The sequence below is a fragment of the Canis lupus genome, chromosome 11, assembly GCF_003254725.2.
Source record: "Canis lupus dingo isolate Sandy chromosome 11, ASM325472v2, whole genome shotgun sequence".
Taxonomy (NCBI): domain Eukaryota; kingdom Metazoa; phylum Chordata; class Mammalia; order Carnivora; family Canidae; genus Canis; species Canis lupus.
In genome coordinates, this window is record NC_064253.1 from 66,393,122 (window position 1) to 66,411,570 (window position 18,449).

Here is an 18,449-nt window from a genome sequence, read left to right on the forward strand (position 1 = left end):
CAGTTTTAGATTTACAGAAAAATTGTGAAGATAGTGCAGAATTTTTACACGTCCTACACCTAATTTTTGATGTTATTAACATCTTACGGTGTAGGGTAGATTAGTCATAATTAATGAACCTATATTGAATAACACTGTTATTAACTAAAGACACTATTTTATTAAGATTTCCTTAGTTTGGGCAGCCCGGGTGGCTCAGCGGTTTAGCACTGCTTTCCGGCCAGCGGTTTAGCACTGCTTCTCTCTATCTGTTTCTCGAATAAATAAATAAAATTTTTTAAAAAAATTTCCTTAGTTTTTTACTGAATGTTGTTTTTCTGCTTCAGGACTTTATCTAAGACACCACATTACATTTAGGCATCATGTCCCTTGAGGATCCTCTTGGCTGTGACAGTCTCTCAGACTTTCCTTTTTTTTTATGACCTTGATAGTTTTTTTTTTTTAAGATTTTATTTATTTATTCATGAGACACAGAGACAGAGAGAGGCAGAGACACAGGCAGAGGGAGAAGCAGACTCCACGCAGGGAGTCTGACATGAGACTCGATCCCGGGACTCCAGGATCATGCCCTGGGCTGAAGGTGGCACTAAACCGCTGAGCCACCCAGGCTGCCCTGACCTTGATAGTTTTGAGGAGTATTGCTCAGGTATTTTGTGCAATGTTCTTCAACTGGGACTTGTATGGTGTGTGTGTGGGGCGGGGGGGGGAGGTTTCATGGTTAGACCAGGGTTTTAGGTTTTTAAGGGAGAGACCACAAAGATAAAATGCCATTTTCATCATGCTATATCAAAAGTATGTATAATTGGGGCACCTGACTGACTTAGTCGGTGGAGCGTGCAACTCTTGATCTCAGAGTTGTAAGCTTGAGCCCCACGTTTGATGTAGAGATTACTTAAAAATAAACCTTTAGGGGCACATGGGGGCTCAGTTGGTTAAGCGTCTGACTCTTGGTTTCAGCTCAGGTCATGATCTCAAGGTTGTGGGATCGAGCCCCGTGTCAGGCTCTGCACTCTGTGCAGAGTCTGCTTGGGATTCTCTCCCTTTCTGTGTGTGTGTGTGTGTGTGTGTGTGTGCTTGCTCTCTCTCTCTCTCAAATAAATAAAATATTAAAAAAAATAAAATCCTTAAAACAAAAGGGCAAGTATCATCAACATGACTTATCACAGTTGATATTGACTTCAATCATCTAGCAGAGGTCATGTTTCTCAGCTCCCTTCATTGTAAAATCATTCCCCCCCCCCTTTTCCTTTTTCCTACTGTACTATTTCCTATTGTACTCTTTGGGAGATGTCATTTTATTACAGCCCATACTTAAGGATGGGGAGTTATTCTCCATCTTCTTAAGGCAGCAGAATTAACTATTTGGAATTAAACTATTTGGACAATGTAACACGCAGTTTGGAATTAAACTATTTGGAATTCTTCTACCCAGGAAATTTGTTATTTCTCCCCATTTATTTATTTATTCAATCATATAATTATATCAGTATGGACTCAAAATATGTATTTTATACTTTGGTTGCAATTCAATACCACTTTATTTTGTTGCCCAAATTGTTCCAGCTTTGACCATTGGGAGGTCTTTCAGTTGACTTCTATGCTCCTTTGACATACTTCCTCCAATGTGGGTTTTTTGTTGTTTTCATTTTTCAGCACCTCCTAATTTTCTGCCACTACAGAATGTTTCAGGCTCATCTTGCATATTTTCTGCTCTAGCTCTAGGATTGGTCATTTCTCTTAGGAACACTCATTCTTTTCACTGGAGTATAATATTAGAAATCAAATCTAAGGGGTAGCTGGCTGGCTCAGTCAGAAGAGCATACAACTGTTAATATTGGGGTTGTAAGTTTGAACCCCCACATTGGGTGTAGAGATTACTTAAAAATCTTAAAAATAGAAAGAGAAAAAAATATCAAATCTAATTTCTAGGGCAGCGTGGGTGGCTCAGCGGTTTAGCGCTACCTTCGGCCCAGGGCCTGATCCTGGAGACCTGGGATCGAGTCCCATGTCAGGCTCCCTGCATGGAGCCTGCTTCTTCCTCTGCCTCTCTCTCATTCTCTCTCTCTCTCTCTCTCTTTCATGAATAAATAAAATCTTTTTAAAAACTCTGATTTCTAGGTGTTCTCATTTCTATTGGAATTATGATTGATTTTTTTAGTTTGAGAGTTTCACTTTAGAATGTTATAGGATTTTTATCTTATAGTCAGCGTTTATTTACTCTGCTCAGTTTACTTTGATCAACAGTTGCAGATCTGTCTTGTATGTCACTGTTAATCTTTTAACTGCCCCTCACTTTCCAGTTTCAATTTTAAGTCAGGAAAATTGTCTCTTCCTCAATTCTACCTTCCTTGCCATCTGAGAATGGATGGCCTTAATTTTTCCATGGTCCACTCATGTCCCTCATGCTTTCAGGTTACTGTTGGACCTTTATGACCATCTCATTTACTTTCTAAAAATGGCACTGAATTACTATTTAGAGGAAATGTTTATCAAATCTCATTGCTTTCCTTAATTTGGGTACAAATTGGAAGGTATTCTTCATAGTCTAAATGGTAGGATTATGGTAGTTCCCTAGTTTCATTATACTTGAAATTTTCTTCTCTGGCTTTGGTTCATTTCTGTTCACTTTCCCAGACTTCCATCTTCCCTGGAAGTTATATAATTATTAATGACTTTCATTAAAATATTTCTACTCTTCCTTTCACCAGCCCTTAACATGTTGTCCCTTACTTTTTCTACCCCTCACTGGTTAGTTCACATGTGAAAACCTCAGTTTTCAAAGAAGGGAGGGTGAGAGGGGTAGCAGAGAAAAAGAGGCAACTCTCTTTCTTTTCTTCTTTTCCATTTAACCAGGTACTTACCAACTCTTCCTCCCTGAAATGAAGTTAGTCTGCTATATTGAGTTGATTTACTTTTCCTGCCTTGTTATTCCATTTGTCTATAGACATGTGAAGTTGATACATATTATAGATGCCTACAATATTGTAAAAGTTCTTATACAGGACAAAATAGTCCCATCTTAGGCATCTGAGAACATATCGCAATCAGAAATATAAATTTTATTTTGCAACTAGAACAAGCCCTTTAGTCTGGCCACTAATTCAAACCTTCTCTAGATTTTTTGACATAACTCTTTAACAAAGAGCCAAATAGATTGGTTAGATCTTTTTCCTTATTTGCCTTTTATGGAAATATTAGCCTGTGCAAAAAGCAGATCATAGTTCATAAGGTCAGTGGAAAGGTTCATGGGATGCCAGACAACTGAATAGAGCTGTTGTTCTCCCTCCCCAATATATTTTTAAAAAAATGTTTAATTGCAGATAATCCCATGGGGTGCGCCAGGGAAATGTTCAACCTTGAACAGGCAAACAAACAAAAGGTCAATAGCAGAAAAACAAAACAAAAGAACAATCTGGAACACTTCTCTATGAAGATATGTTATTTAGGTAACTGGAAAAGCAAATGTCTCCACCCCCTTCCCCATCCATGGGGGTTGAGGATCACTTCTATCAGAGGATAATAAGTCCTCATATAGCTTTTCTTCTCCTAGGGAAGTGGGAGTGTGAGACCCTAATCAAAAATTTAATTTAGCAGAGGGAGGTAGGATGACACTGACAAGAATTTCATTTGGCACAGAGTTAAGACATGCGGTTAATTCCAAAGCTTGATCTTTGTGTATTAAAGTTGTGGCCATTAATGATAGATGGCTCAATTATGGGCCTGATTCTTATGCTAACTTTGAATGGTTTTGGTTTTCTTTTTGTTTTGTTTTTTGTTTTTTTAGTGTCTATAGGGCATGGTTTGAAAGCTAGATTTAAAAAAAAAAAAGAACTGACATTATTCTGCAAAATAAAATGCTGTATTTATAGTGAGCAGGGATGAAGCCATGTTGATTATAGAAGAGTCAACTGTTTCTTTCTCAGCTTGCTAAGAATACCTATACTAGCAGTAGAGTGCTGTGTCACAGAATTAATGCCTGACTTTGGGAGACGTGGCTGTGTTTGACAGAACAGTTGTATACTGGATACAAGGAGGAATTCGGTGGAAATATCTCCACGGGAACTGGACTTGGAAAACCCACACCCAACCCAGACTCTCTTGCTTAAGTTATATTCAAAACAGAATGAATAATTCAGACTTGAGAAAATGTATAGCCTATGAAAAGAGGTTGGATCCTGATATAAGACCAACTCCTAGGGGTGCTTGGATGGCTCAGCAGTTGAGCATCTGCCTTTGGCTCAGGGCATGATCCCAGGCTCCTCACAGGGAGCCTGCTTCTCCCTCTGCCTATGTCTCTGCCTCTCTCTATATATCTCTTATGAGTAAATAAATAAAATCTTAAAAAAAAAAAAAAAAAAAAGACGAACTCCTGTGAGCAGGGCATGGGATTTCCTAAAAGGGGATGGAAATACTAAAAGCAATTTTTGTTTTTAAGAACTTATGATCCTGGGATCCCTGGGTGGCGCAGCGGTTTGGCACCTGCCTTTGGCCCAGGGCGCGACCTGGAGACCCAGGATCGAATCCCACATCGGGCTCCCGGTGCATGGAGCCTGCTTCTCCCTCTGCCTGTGTCTCTGCCTCTCTCTCTCTCTGATGACTATCATAAAATAAATAACATTTAAAAAAAAAGAAGAAAAAAAAAAAAGAACTTATGATCCTGAGATCAAGACCTGAGCTGAGATCAAGAGCCAAACACTTAACTGAATGAGCCACCCAGGAGCCCCTAAAAGCAGTTTTAAAGGAGGAAATTTGAACAATATTGATGCCCTTAGAGAGAAAAGCAGATATGAAGGCAAGGAGCAAAGCTAGGGATTTGGATATACTCAAGAGGGAACCCCCTTTGCAATGGTTTGCATTCTTTTGGTACTTTTGCCTTGAGATAGGGTATCATTTAAGCATTAGGTACAGATGCACATAACAGGAAACAAAAAAATAAGTGTCTTAAACTAGATAAAGATTAATTTCTCCTGCAAAAGGAGTCTAGAAGTAGTAGTTTCGGGACTATTATGGCATTCCATGTTCATTAGTGACCCAGTCTCCCTTTTGTTTTATTACGTGAGCATGTGGTTTTCATTCTTAAGATCACAAAATGGCTGGAAGCTCCTTAAAGAAGCTTTCTCAGAAATCCATTGCAATATCTCCCACTTATGCCCATATATTACCATATAATATGGTAACATGGCCACTCCTAGTTACAAGACAGGCTGAGAGATGCAGGGTTTTTTCTGGGCATATTGATACCTCCAATAATAGATACTATTGGGGACACCTGGGTGGCTCAGTCAGTTAAGCATCTGCCTTCAGCTCAGCTCATGATCTCAGGGTCTTGGGATCCAGCCCCATGTTGAACTCCCTGCTCAGCAGGGAGTCTGCTTCTCTCTCTCCCTCTGTGTGCCCTCTCTCTCTCAAATAAATAGATAAAATCTTTTTAAAAAGATATTGTTGGGCAGCCCTGGTGGGCTTTAACACTGCCTTCAGCCCAGGGCATGATCCTGGAGACCTGGGATCAAGTCCCACGTCTTGGGAGCCTGCTTCTCCCTCTACCTGTGCCTCTCTGTGTCTTTCATGATTAAATAAATAAAATCTTTAAAAAAAACTGTTGGTAAAAAAAGTGGATAATTTTTGGATACTGTTGGTAAAAAAAAGTGGATAATTCATAATAGGTATTGGAAATATCATCTCTGACATGGCAGTTGTCCTATAAAACATAAAGTTAATTGTTTTATACATGTAATCATATATATGAAATTCCCTCATGTAAGCCTCAACTCTTTGGTTAAGAGTCGTGTGCAGATGGTACAGTAAATAAATGAACAGGCAAAAAAGTAACATAAGGCATGATCCACACATCTACATACCCATTCCACTCACTACTTGAATTCATGCAAGTGAGCACTTGTCTACTGAGGGAACTGTTTCCTGGAATTCTAAGAGATGGCAGCTGTAAAGTGAGGAAAACCCACAGTGTGCCAGTAGACTATCAGAAGGCCAGGTGGAAAGCTCAGGAGGGTACTGAGACAACTGCTCCCCATCCTACCTTTCTTCATTGAATCTTATAGGAGAAAGCTTACCTTTGAAGGAGTCACAGGAAAGGGGAAGACTAATCCCTACTATGATGCAATATAGATAGAGCTATTCCAAATATCACATCCAGAAATAACATCTAGAAGAAAAGAGACAACCTATTCTGTAGTTTCCCTCCCTTCCTTCCTTCCTTCCTTCCTTCCTTCCTTCCTTCCTTCCTTCCTTCCTTCCTTCCTTCCTTCCTTCCTAAGATTTATTTATTTTAGAGAGAGAGAGAGAGAGAGAGAGAGAGAGAATGAGTGGGGGAGGAGCAGAGGGTGAGGGAGAGAGAGAATCTCAAGCAGACTCCCCACTGAGGGCAGAGCCCAACATAGGGCTCGATCTCATGAGATTGAGATCATGACCTGGGCCAAAATCAAGAGACTGGGCCACCCAGGTGCTCCTGTGGTCTCTTTCTTAAAATAAGAAAATCTTTCCCAGCAGACCTCACGTTTGCCAGAACTAGATAACATGTCTACCTCTAAAGGCATGGGCAAGGGGAATGGGATTACACTGACTCTAATTGAGAGTAATTACAGTTACTCTCAATCTTGGCTGCATATTTGAATCACTTGAGGTGAGGAGCTTTAAAAAAAAAAATACCACCTATGTATACTCCATACCAACCTAATTAGAATCTCTGGCAGTAAGACCCAGACATCAGATTTTTAAAAAGATCCCCAAGTGATTTCAATTTGCAAACAAGGTTGAGAACTACCAGCCTACACTTTTTCGTGCCCCAACCAACAGCATTAGCCTTACCTGGAAACTTGTGAGAACTACAAATTCTTCAACTCCTCTGTCTAAGACCTAGTTAATCAGAAACTCTGGAGGTTGGGCTTATTAATCTGTGTTTTACAAAGCTCTTCTGTTGATTTTAGTGCACATTAAAGTTTAAGAACCATTGACCTAGACTAATCAAGGTTTTATTCTAAACTGTAGTTACAGTTATCTTTTCTGAAGCATGGATGAGTAAAATTAGAAATGACAACGAATTGAAAAGCATGGGCAGGCAATAAATAATCTCATCTCTAAGCATTTTCTTTCACTTAAAACATAAAACTTTTTAGTTTGAAATGATTTCAAGCTTATAAGAAAGTTGTAACAAAGAGAGAAAGGAATTCTCATACATCTTTACTCCAAATCACCAATTTTTAACATTTTCCTACATTTGTTTCACCATAACCTCTTCTCCATTACACACACACACACACAGACACACACACTTAAGAGTTGATGAATATTAATTTCCTCTTATTCCTTAATACTTCATACTAGGAACACAGTCTCTTACATTACCCCAGTAGTTATCAAGTTCAGGAAATTTATCATTGATGCAATACCTTACTCTGTAATACACATTCCAATTTGTCGACTGTGCTAGAGCAAATCTTTTTTTGTATAGAATCCAGTCTAGGATCGTGTGTTGCATCAGTTGTAATGTCTTTTTTAGTCTTACTTAATCTTTTTTTTTTAGATTTTATTTATTTATTCATGAGAGACACAGAGAGAGAGGCAGAAACACAGGCAGAGGGAGAAGCAGGCTCCATTCAGGGAGCCTGATGTGGGACTCTTATCTGGGGACCCAAGGATCACACCCTGAGCCAAAGGCAAATGCCCAATTGCTGAGCCACTCAGGTTTCCCAGTCTTGTTTAATCTATTACAGCTCTTCAGCCTCTCATTTTTCTCTTAATGACATTGACATTTTTGATTTCTCATCTACCTCTGTGATGATGTAGACAATCAGGGTAATTTCGCCCTCCAGAGGACATTCAGCAATTTCTGGAGTGTCAAAATTGGAAGGGCTAGGATGGTGGTATTGATTGCACAACAATGTGAATGTACTCAAGTCACTGAACTATACACTTGAAAATGGTTAACATGGTAAATTTAAGTTATGCATCTAAACATACATACATGGGAATATGGGCTATAGCATCCAGGGGGGAAAGGCCAGTAATGTTGCTAAACATTCTGCAGTACACATGACAAACTTCTACAACACAGGATTATCCAGCCCAAGGGGTCAATAGCCCCAAGGTTGAGAAATCCTGGTCTACGTTGTAGTTGACCCTTGAACAATGCAGGGGTTAGGGGCACTGATGCCCACATAATCAAAAATCCATGTGTAACTTCTGACTCCCCAGAAACTTAACTACTAATAGTCTACTGTTGACCAGAAGATTTGCCATCAACAGTCTATTAACACATATTTTCTATGTTCCATGTACTATATACTGTATTCTTTCTTTTTTAAAAGATTTTATTTATTCATGAGAGACACAGAGAGAGAGGCAGAGGGAGAGGTAGGCTCCCCATGGGGAGCCTGATGTGGGACTCCATCCCGGGACCCGGGATCACGCCCTGAGCCAAAGGCAGATGCTTTGGGCCTTTGGCTGGGCCACCCACATGTCCCTATATACTGTATTCTTAAAGTAAACCAGAGAAAATAAAATGTTAAAATCATAAGAGAAAATACATTTACAGGACTATACTGCATTTATCGAAAAAAATCCATGTAGATGTGGACTTACACAGTTCAAATCAGTTAATACAGTCAACTGTATTAACACAACCTTGCTAAACTGTATTGTGTATATCCATTGAGCAAACAGTCTCACTTCTAGGAATGTATTCTGAGGAAAAATGAGTAGTGAACAATGATGCATGCACGAATGTTTTTATTGGAGACAATGTGGAAACAACTAAAATGTCCATCACAAATGAGAATGGTAAAATTAATTTCAGTATATTCATATAAAAGAAAACTATGCACTTGTTTTTTTTAAAAAGTCAAGGTATAGGTGCCTGGGTGGCTTAGTCAGTTAAGCATCTGACTTGATTTCAGCTCAGGTCATGATCTTGGGCTCCTGGGGTCCAGCCCCTTGTCAGGCTCTATGTTCAGTGGGGAGTCTGCTTGAGATTCTCTTTCTCCCTCTCCTACTGCCCCTCACCTGGCTCACACTCGCTGTCTCCAAATTAAAAAAATAAATAAATAAATAGTCAAGGTAAACTTTTAGGTGTAAACTTGGAAAAATGTCTATGATACATTAAGTAAAACAAAAAGTTTCCAAAACAATATAGTATATATATAATCTCCCCTATGATTTATAAATGATCAAAACCTAGATAAAAATTTCAGATTTGCTTTTTCTCTTCTGGTCCATAGGCTCTTGGGGAGGTACGGACTTTGATGTAGACATGGCCAAGTCCAAGAACCACACCATGCACAACCAGTCACAAAAATGGCAAGAAATGGCATCAAGAAACCCCGGTCACAAAGATATGAATCTCTTAAGGGGTTAGACCCCAAGTTCCTGAGGGACATGCGCTTTGCCAAGAAGCACAACAAGAAGGGCCTGAAGAAGATGCAGGCCAGCAATGCCAAGGCCATGACTATACGTGCCGAGGCCCTTGTCAAGCCCAAGGAGGTCAAGCCCAAGATCCCAAAGGGCGGCAGCCGCAAGCTCAATCGACTTGCCTACATAGCTCATCCCAAGCTCAGGAAATGTGCTCGAGCCCGCATTGCCAAAGGTCTCAGGCTCTGCCAGCCAAAGTCCAAGGCCAAGGCTCAAACCAAGGCCCAGGCTGCAGCTGTGGCCCTGACTCTGGCTCCTGCTTCTACTCCTGCAGCACAGGCCCCCAAAGGTGCCCAGGCCCCCACAAAGGCTCCAGTGTAGAGTCTTCTGCCTGCCAGTGTGAGGACGCAAGGACTGGTATGACCCCTGGGCTTCTGTCTACATGGGCCTGGTGTCCTCTTGTGCTATTTGTACAAATAAACCTGCGGCAGGATCTGTCCAAAAATAAATTTTTTTTCAGACTTAAAGGATACATACTAAAATGTTAATAATTATCTCTGAATGATGGTATTAAGATGGAAATTTTCACTTTCTCTAGATTGTTGTAGTCCTGTATTATCAGAAAGATAAAGACATTTAAATACAGCATGGAGGTTAATAACAGTTACTAATAAAATAGTGACCGGGAATAATTCTTTGAAAAACAAAAGGTACTGCTAGCAGGTCTATGGGGAAGATTTGGTACACTTTCAGAAAGAACTGCCATACACAAAACCCCAAGGATTTCCCCATTTAACCTGGAACAGGGTGAGCTGTCTTGTGGGTGAAGAAAATGGAAAGTTTCAAGAGCCCTGACTTTTCTAAAGCGATTAAAAGCATGTGCATTGTATTGTTGGCCTCTAACTATCATTAATTAGTAATTTTATATTTGGAGAAGCCCAGGATATCTTAAAAGGCAAGTCGAAAAATCACAATGGTAAATAACAGCACACTAAAGCAGTGTTTTCCTAATAGTAAGCTATAATCCATTAATGAATCATCCAAATAATTTAGTATATTATGATCAACTTGATAGAATATAATAGATTCAATAAAATAGAAAACTGTGTGTCCTGGGTCTGGATGAAAAATTTCTTTATGGGGGTACCTGGATGGCTCAGTTGGTTGAGCATCTGACTCTTAGTTTTAGCTCAGGTCATGACCTCAGGGTCATGAGATAAAGCCCCGCATCAGTCTCCACACTAGGTAGGGAGTCTGCTTGAGATTCTCTCTCCCTCTGTTCCTCCCTCCCTCTCTCTCTCTCAAATAAATAATCTTAAAAAAAATTTCTTTCTTTATGTGGCTGTGGCCAACACATTTGAATGTTACTGCATTATATACTCAAAAATATATTCTTGGGGGTGCCTGGGTGACTTATTTGGTTAAGGATCTAGCTCTTGGTTTCAGCTCAGGTCATGATCAGGGTTCTGGGATTAAGCCCTGTGTCAGGTTCCCCACTCAGCAGGGAGTCTGCTTGAGGATTCTTTCCCTCTTCTTCTGCCCCTCCCCCTGCTTACACTCTTTCTCTAAAAAAATTAATCTTTAAAAATATATATATATTCTTATGCAAGATGGAGTTAGAAGAGTCCTTATTTGATAATTTAAGGTTAAAGTTCTCAATGTTATACTGTTTTAAAAGTTTTTTATTTAACTAATCTCTACACCCAACATTGGGCTTGAACTCTTAACACTGAGATCAAGAGTCACATGCTCTTCTGACTGAGCCAGCCAGGTGCTCCTCAATGTCAGATCTTCTGATATTTCAACTTAATTCTGCATTCTTAATCTCTCATGCATTTGGAAATTACTTTTTAGTATTGGCAGTATTATTAATTTAAATAATAATATAAAATGAATTAAAGTATCACATCCTGTTTTTTAAGGATTTTTTAAAAAAGATTTTATTTATTTATTCATGAGAGACACAGAGAGAGAGGCAGAGATGTAGGCAGAAGGAGACGTAGACTCTGCTGAGCAGGGAGCCCAATGTGGGACTCGAACCCTGGACCCCAGGGATCACGCCCTGAGCCAAAGGAAGATGCTCAACCACTGAGTCACCCAGGCACCCCTTCTTTAAGGAATTTACAATTTAAAATATGCCTCCTCGGGATCCCTGGGTGGTGCAGCGGTTTAGCGCCTGCCTTTGGCCCAGGGCGCGATCCTGGAGACCCAGGATCGAATCCCACGTTGGGCTCCCGGTGCATGGAGCCTGCTTCTCCCTCTGCCTGTGTCTCTGCCTCTCTCTGTCTGTGTGTGTGTGACTATCATAAATAAAAAAAAATAAAATATGCCTCCTCTTATTTCCCGGTTATAAGAATTCTGTAGAGAATTTCATGCTATTTTTGCCTTAATCCAACTAAGATTATAATAGTATGTCACAATATTGTTAATTAACGTTTTGCTTTATACAATTTTGAATTTTAAAATAACAGTGCCATCTGGTGGTTCTTCTGAACATGTTTATATTTCTCTTGGGGATATATCAAAAAGTGAATTGCTCTTTTGCATGTGGATATCCAGTAGGTGGCAATTTTAACTTTTTGAGGAGCTGCAAAACTGTTTCCCAAAGTGGCTATGCCTTTTTACATTCCCAACAATGAAGGAGGGTTCCAATTTCTCCACATCCTGGCTAACTTATTTTCCATATTTTCTATTATAACTATTCTAGTATGTATAAAGTGGAATCTCATTGTAGTTTTGATTTGCAGCTCCCTAGTAACTAATACTTTGGGCATCTTTTCATGTGCTTGCTGACCACTTGCATATATTCTTTGGAAAAATGTCTATCCAGATCCTTTGTTCATTTTTTTTAAAAGATTTCATTTATTTATTTTAGCGTGAGCTAGAGAGAGGGGACATGTGTGCATCAGCAGGAAGAGGGGCAGAGGCAAAGGGATAGAATCCCCAGCAGACTCTGAGCCTGCCTGAAGAGCCCTACTTAGGGCTCCATCTCACCACCTTGAGATCATGACCTGAGCCAAAATCATAAGTCAGATGCTTAACCAACCAAGACACCCAGGAGCCCGTGTTCACTTTTTAGTCTGCGTGTTCATCTTTTTGTTGCTGTAGTTGTAAGAGTTCTCTATATATTCTGGATACCAGACCTTATTGGATATATGTTTGTATTTTATCCCATTCTGTAGGTTGTCTTTTCTTTTTTAAAAAAGATTTACTTATTCATGAGACACACAGAGAGAGGCAGAGACATAGGCAAAGGGACAAGCAGGCACCGCGCAGGGAGCCTGATGGGAGACTCAAACCCCGATCCTGGGGTCACACCTGGAGCTGAAGGCAGATGCTCAACCACTGAGACCCCCAGGAGTCCCTGTGGGTTGTTTTCACTTTCTTAAGCGCAAGGTAAGTTTTGCATTGAATGGTCCCTATCAACACTCTTCTTGAAACACCTAATACCTACAACAGTCTGAATAACACATTGGCGTTTCCTCATTCCTCCCACACAGGCAGACCTCCACTTTTTTGTCCTGCTGTATCTCCAGTGACCAGCATGAACTAGGTGCTACTGCGTGTTGAATAAACAAATTCTGTAGTTTTTTTTTTTTTTTTTTTTTTTATTTTTATTTTTTTTTTTTTTCAAATTCTGTAGTTTTTAAGGACAATATCAAAGATGGCCAATTCAAATGCCTATAGGAGGCTGGCAACACACACGAATAAACAGAACCATTCAGGGCTTGCAGTAAGCGGAGGAATACAAACCCTATTTCCAAACTAGTTCAACTAGTCCTCATTTAACAACCTCATCATCCTGTTCTACCCTCCCAAAATACACTTTCTCGGGAGGCCTGGGTGGCTCAGCGGTGGAGCGTCTGCCTTTGGCTCGAGGCGTGATCCCAGGATCCGGAACCGAGTCCCACATCGGGCTCCTTGCGGGGAGCCTGCTTCTCCTCTGCCTGTATCTCTGACTCTCTATGTCGGTCATGAATAAATAAATAAAATCCTAAAAAAAAAAATTAATTAGTTAAAAAAACACACTAGGGTCCACTTGTGATGAGCGCTAGGTGTTGCATGGAAGTGTCCAATCACTACATTGTACCCTTGAAACTATTATCACACTGTATGTTAACTGGAATTTAAATACTTAAAAAAAAAAAAAAACCCGCAATACTAGATCCCAGAATTCACCTTATTCCTGCACTGAGTTTGGGAGTTTCTTCCGGAAGACCACTGCTAACGATGCATGCTCCCCCCAGACTATTGCAAAGCGCTCAGCCCCAGAAGCTGCTGCTCATCACTGGGCGATGCAGGGACAGGTGAGGGCCGCCAGCCGTAGGCCGCAGCCCGGGGGAGGATGCGACCGTGGCCGGCTTCGGGAGCAAGCGAGGACGGCGGCGCCCTCGGTGCTGCGCGCGCAGGAGCCAGGCGCCGGGCTCGGGCCGGGGAGGGAGCCCGCAGGTCAGCCTCTGCAGAGAAGCGGCCCCCGCGCCCTCCATGAGGTCCCGAGGGCGCGACTGCAACCGCCACCCCACGCGCGGACGCCGGCGCCTGCACCCGCGCGGGAAAAGCGCACGCATGTAGCGGCTGACGCGCGGGCTACGCCCGTGGCGGGCGGGACGCCGATTGTCCCCGCAGAGCCCCGCGACGCGCGCGGGGCGGGGCCGCCTTTCTTCCTCAGCGCCTGCGCAGAGAGAGCGCGTCCAGCAGCCGGGCGGGGGCGGGGAAGGCGGAAACTAGCGCCGAGCGCCGGAGCCCGCTGCGTGCGCAGGCGCACTCCGAGGGCCGCCGCTCCTGGGAGCGCCCGCTCGCCGCCGGCCTCCGGGCGGGGCCTCGAGGGACCGGGGCTAAATGAGGAGAGGAGGCCCGCGTCTCCGGGTCCGCTCGCCGCCGCCGCCGTCGCCGCCGCCTCTGCTCTGAGGAAACCATGTTACCCAACACCGGGTAAGGGCACGACGGGAGGCGCGGCCGGGCGGAGCGGGCGGCCCGGGGGAGCGCGCGACCCCCGCTGCGTGTGGAGAGCGGGGCCTCGCGGGGGGGAAGCCGGAGCCGTGTGCTTCGGGGTGGCGGCGCGGGCGGGCCTCTCGCTCCCCGAGGGACGGGGTCTGGAGCTCGAGGTGAAAGGTCGCCGGAAGGCTCGCGGGGCTGGCGCCTCGCTTGTCCCCGACGCTCCCCCCGAATACCCACGTCACAAAGGGCTGTTTGAAGAGGTGATCTTCAAGTGTGACACGTGAAACTCGTCCTTCATAGGGGCGTCCTTTCCGCGGGGGCGCTTCACTGAAGTCTTCCAAAAATGCTGGTAAAACACACGTACACAGCGTCTACCATCCTGACCATTTTTTTTTTAAAGATTTTATTTATTTATTCATGAGAGACACAGGCAGAGGGAGAAGCAGGCTCCATGCAGGGAGCCCGACGTGGGACTCGATCCCGGGTCTCCAGGATCACGCCCTGGGCCGAAGGCAGATGCTAAACCACTGAGCCCCCCCGGGCTGCCCCATCTTAACCTTTTTTAAGCGTAGTGTATTCACATTGCCCGCAGCCGTTCTCCAGAACTTTGTCAACTTGCAAAAGAAACTCTATAGGCGGGGCACCTGGGTGGCTCAGTGGTTGAGAAGTCAGCCTTCAGCTCAGGTCGTGATCCTGGGGTCCGGGGATCGAGTCCCCACGGGGAGCCTGCTTCTCCCTCTGCCTGTGTCTCTGCCTCTCTCTCTGTCTCTCTCATGAATAAAGAAATAAAATTGCAAAAAGAAAGAAACTCTATACCCATTAAACAACCCCCCCTTTCCCTCCAGCTGCTGGCAAACCACCATTCTACTTTCTGTTGTTGCAAAGTGTACCGGTCTTCAGGGCAGCGATTTGTGTGTTTTGTAATTTGCTTCAAGCAAACAGGCACGTGGCCAAAAGACTTACAAAAGCTCAAAAGGGTATAAGAGTAAAAAGTGAGTTTCTCCATCCTTCATGTTCGGTTTCTCAGTGACTCTCTGGTATGTTTTCAGAGATAAGCTATGCATATACACATTTGTACACCACCCTAAAAATGCACAGGCACACATAGTCACGCACACTGCCTTTTTTTTTTTAATTTAAGATTTTAGTTATTTATTCATGAGAGACACAGAGAGAGAGGCAGAGACACAGGCAGAGGGAGAAGCAGGCTCCATGCAGGGAGCTGCATGCCGGACTCCGATGGCTTTCCAGGATCACACCCTGAGCTGAAGGCGGACACTCAACCACTGAACCACCCAGGCGTCCCGGCATCACTTTTACAAATAGTAGAAAACTCCCTTTTGGGCCTTGCCATTTTTACTTAGTATGGGACACACATACATTTTAGGTATAGTATATGCAGATCTTCTTTCTCTTTTAGTGGTAACATGGTATTTTGTCAATGTTCCATAATTTACTTAAAACAGTCACCTAAAAAAAAAAAAAACAAACCAGTCACCTATCCCTGGATACCAGATCATTTCTAGTTTTTTTGTTACTGCATGTTTGCTGCAGTCATTAACCTTGTATCCACTGCTTGCACATTTTTGAGTGTATCTCTATAACAAATTCCTGGAGGTGAAGTTCCTGGATAAAAAAAGTATATGAACGGGGATCCCCGGGTGGTTCAGTGGTTTCGCACCTGCCTTCAGCCCAGGGCATGATCCTGGGGTCCTGGGATTGAGTCCCACATCGGGCTCCCTGCATGGAACCTGCCTCTCCCTTTGCCTGAGTCTCTGCCTCTCTCTCTCTCTCTCTGTTTCTCATGAATAAATAAATAAAATCTTAAAAAAAAAAAAAAAAAGTATATGAACTTTACACTGGCTAATATCCTCAGTGCTCCAAAGAGGTTGAATATCCAAAAGGATGAATGAAGTTTCCTAATCCAGGTTGGCAAACAACAAAATGCTTGATGATAAAAGTATTTGTTTTGATTTGCTTTTCTTTTTTAAAACTGTTAACAAAAATTTTTATCACATTTGCTCTGATTTTGAGGTACCAGAGAAGTTTGGTAAATTGTAGTGTAGATTAACTCCACATTAGCAAGTTTTAGCTGTCCGCCAATGGTACTGACAAATTTGGACTCTTTCTTTCTTGCCTCCTTTGGTTCTAATGCTTTTGAGCTGGAGAGGCTTCCTTGTAGCACAGCCCCTGGGTTTCAGGCTAAAGGTAAAAACCGTCTTTGCCTTTATTTCTGCCACTGCCTGAGACTCTGTAAGGAGAAAAATGTCCTTTACCCTACTGGGAATCAATCCAGCTAGACCAAAGGCAAAGGGATAAGGCTTTTAAAGCAATAGTGGACACATTTTCCTCTCAATACTTCCATTAAAAAAAAACTTTATTATTTTTTAAAGATTTTTATTTATTTATTTATTCATGAGAGACAGAGAGGCAGAGACACATAGGCAGAGGGAGAAGCAGGCTACCTGCGGGGAGCCCAATATGGGACTTGATCCCAGGACTCCGGGATCATGACCTGAGACAAAGACAGACATTCAACCACTGAGCCACCCAGGTGCCCTATTATTTTTTTAAATATTTTATTTATTTATTTGAGAGAGGGGGGCAGAGGGACAGGGAGAAGCAGGCTCCTGTCTAAGCAGGGAGCCTCATGCGGGGCTCGATCCCAGGACTCCAGGGTATCAGCATCTTGACCTGAGCCAAAGGCAGATGCTTAATCATCTGAGCCACCCAGGCACTCCAAGGTATAGGATTTCTATTTTTCACATTTAGTGTAGGAATTTTAATGTGTAAATAACTTACAACGTGAAGAAAATAAAATTTTACCATTCCCGGGATCCCTGGGTGGTGCAGCAGTTTAGCGCCTGCCTTTGGCCCAGGGCGCGATCCTGGAGACCCGGGATCGAATCCCACGTCGGGCTCCCGGTGCATGGAGCCTGCTTCTCCCTCTGCCTATGTCTCTGCCTCTCTCTCTCTCTCTCTCTCTCTGTGACTACCATAAATTAAAAAAAAAAAAAAAAAAATTTACCATTCCCTCAAGTAATAGAAGAACCTAGAAGAATGGGACACCTGGGTAGCTCATGATTACAATTCAAAAAATTAACAGTAATTCCTCAATATCATCTACTACCTATCCATTTTCAAAGTCTTATAACTATCTCAAAGATGTCTTTTTAAGTTGGTTTTATCAAATCAGGATCCTGTAAGGACTTCATATTGCATTTAGTTGCTAGATCTTATAAGTCTTTCTTGATCTGTAACAGCTTCCCTTCCACTTTCTTTTCTTTTCTTTTCTTTTTTTTTTAAGACTTTATTTTTTTATTCATAGAGACACAGAGAGAGAGAGAGAGAGAGAGAGAGGCAGAGACACAGGCAGAGGGAGAAGCAGGCACCATGCAGAGAGCCTGACGTGGGACTGGATCCAGGGTCTCCAGGATCACGCCCTGGGCTGCAGGCGGTGCTAAACCACTGCGCCACCAGGGCTGCCCCCCTTCCACTTTCTTTATGCCATTTATTTGCTGAAGAATATAGATCATTTGTCCTGTGGGAGAGTCCATATTCTGGATTTGGGACTTCTCATTTTCATTGCTATTATACTGTATTGCAGATTTTTGCCTATGTATAGAAATATAATTTTCTTCATTGACTTTTCATTGAGTTTGAAAATTTGTCAAACTCTTATTAAATCTAGTAATTTAATTACACATTATTTTGGTTTTCTATGTAATCATGTAAACTACAAATAATAATATTAGCATTATTTCTTTCATTTCAAAGTGTTTCTTTCTTTCTCATGCCTTATTTATTCAAAGAAGAAATGTTCCCAGATGGAAGGTTTGATATACAAGAATACATAAAAAATACTAAAATAAAAGAAACAAAAAAATAGAAATAAAAAATTATGGTAAATTAAGTACAGAAATCTAAAGTGTATTTATAATAATAATTAGTAAAACATAAAGAATAATAAATAATATTTGCACAAAGAATTAAAACATATTACAATAATAGAAGTTAAAAACCAGACTGATTTGAGTTTTACTTTTCTAGGTTTTTTTTTTAAAGCTAGTTGTTTGTAAAGCTATTAGTTAAGACAGTGCAATCCATGTAGACCAGTGGAACAGAAGAGAAAGCCTTAGAAATGGCTC

At 42.1% G+C, this 18,449-nt stretch overlaps 2 protein-coding genes and 1 pseudogene across 6 annotated transcripts in view; 2 read left to right on the forward strand and 1 right to left on the reverse strand.

Annotated features, from left to right (window-relative positions):
- Window positions 1-13,705, reverse strand: part of PTBP3 (polypyrimidine tract binding protein 3) — a 152,287-nt gene extending 138,582 nt beyond the window's left edge. For both annotated transcript variants that reach the window (XM_049091911.1, XM_049091910.1), the window contains exon 1: window positions 13,543-13,705. The gene's annotated coding sequence lies outside the window, so the exon portion shown is untranslated. The remainder of the gene's footprint in view (window positions 1-13,542) is intronic.
- On the forward strand, window positions 9,241-10,864 carry LOC125752170 (60S ribosomal protein L29-like; annotated as a pseudogene).
- A 377-nt stretch (window positions 13,706-14,082) lies between the features above and the next one.
- Window positions 14,083-18,449, forward strand: part of HSDL2 (hydroxysteroid dehydrogenase like 2) — a 61,786-nt gene continuing 57,419 nt past the window's right edge. For 2 of the 4 annotated variants that reach the window (XM_049091914.1, XM_025432784.3), the window contains exon 1: window positions 14,121-14,295. In XM_049091914.1, the coding sequence (XP_048947871.1) occupies window positions 14,279-14,295 (17 nt within the window). In that variant the 5' untranslated portion in view covers window positions 14,121-14,278. Of the gene's footprint in view, window positions 14,296-18,449 lie in introns of all 4 variants that reach the window. The other 2 variants (XM_025432783.3, XR_003129959.3) reach the window with 2 other exon arrangements.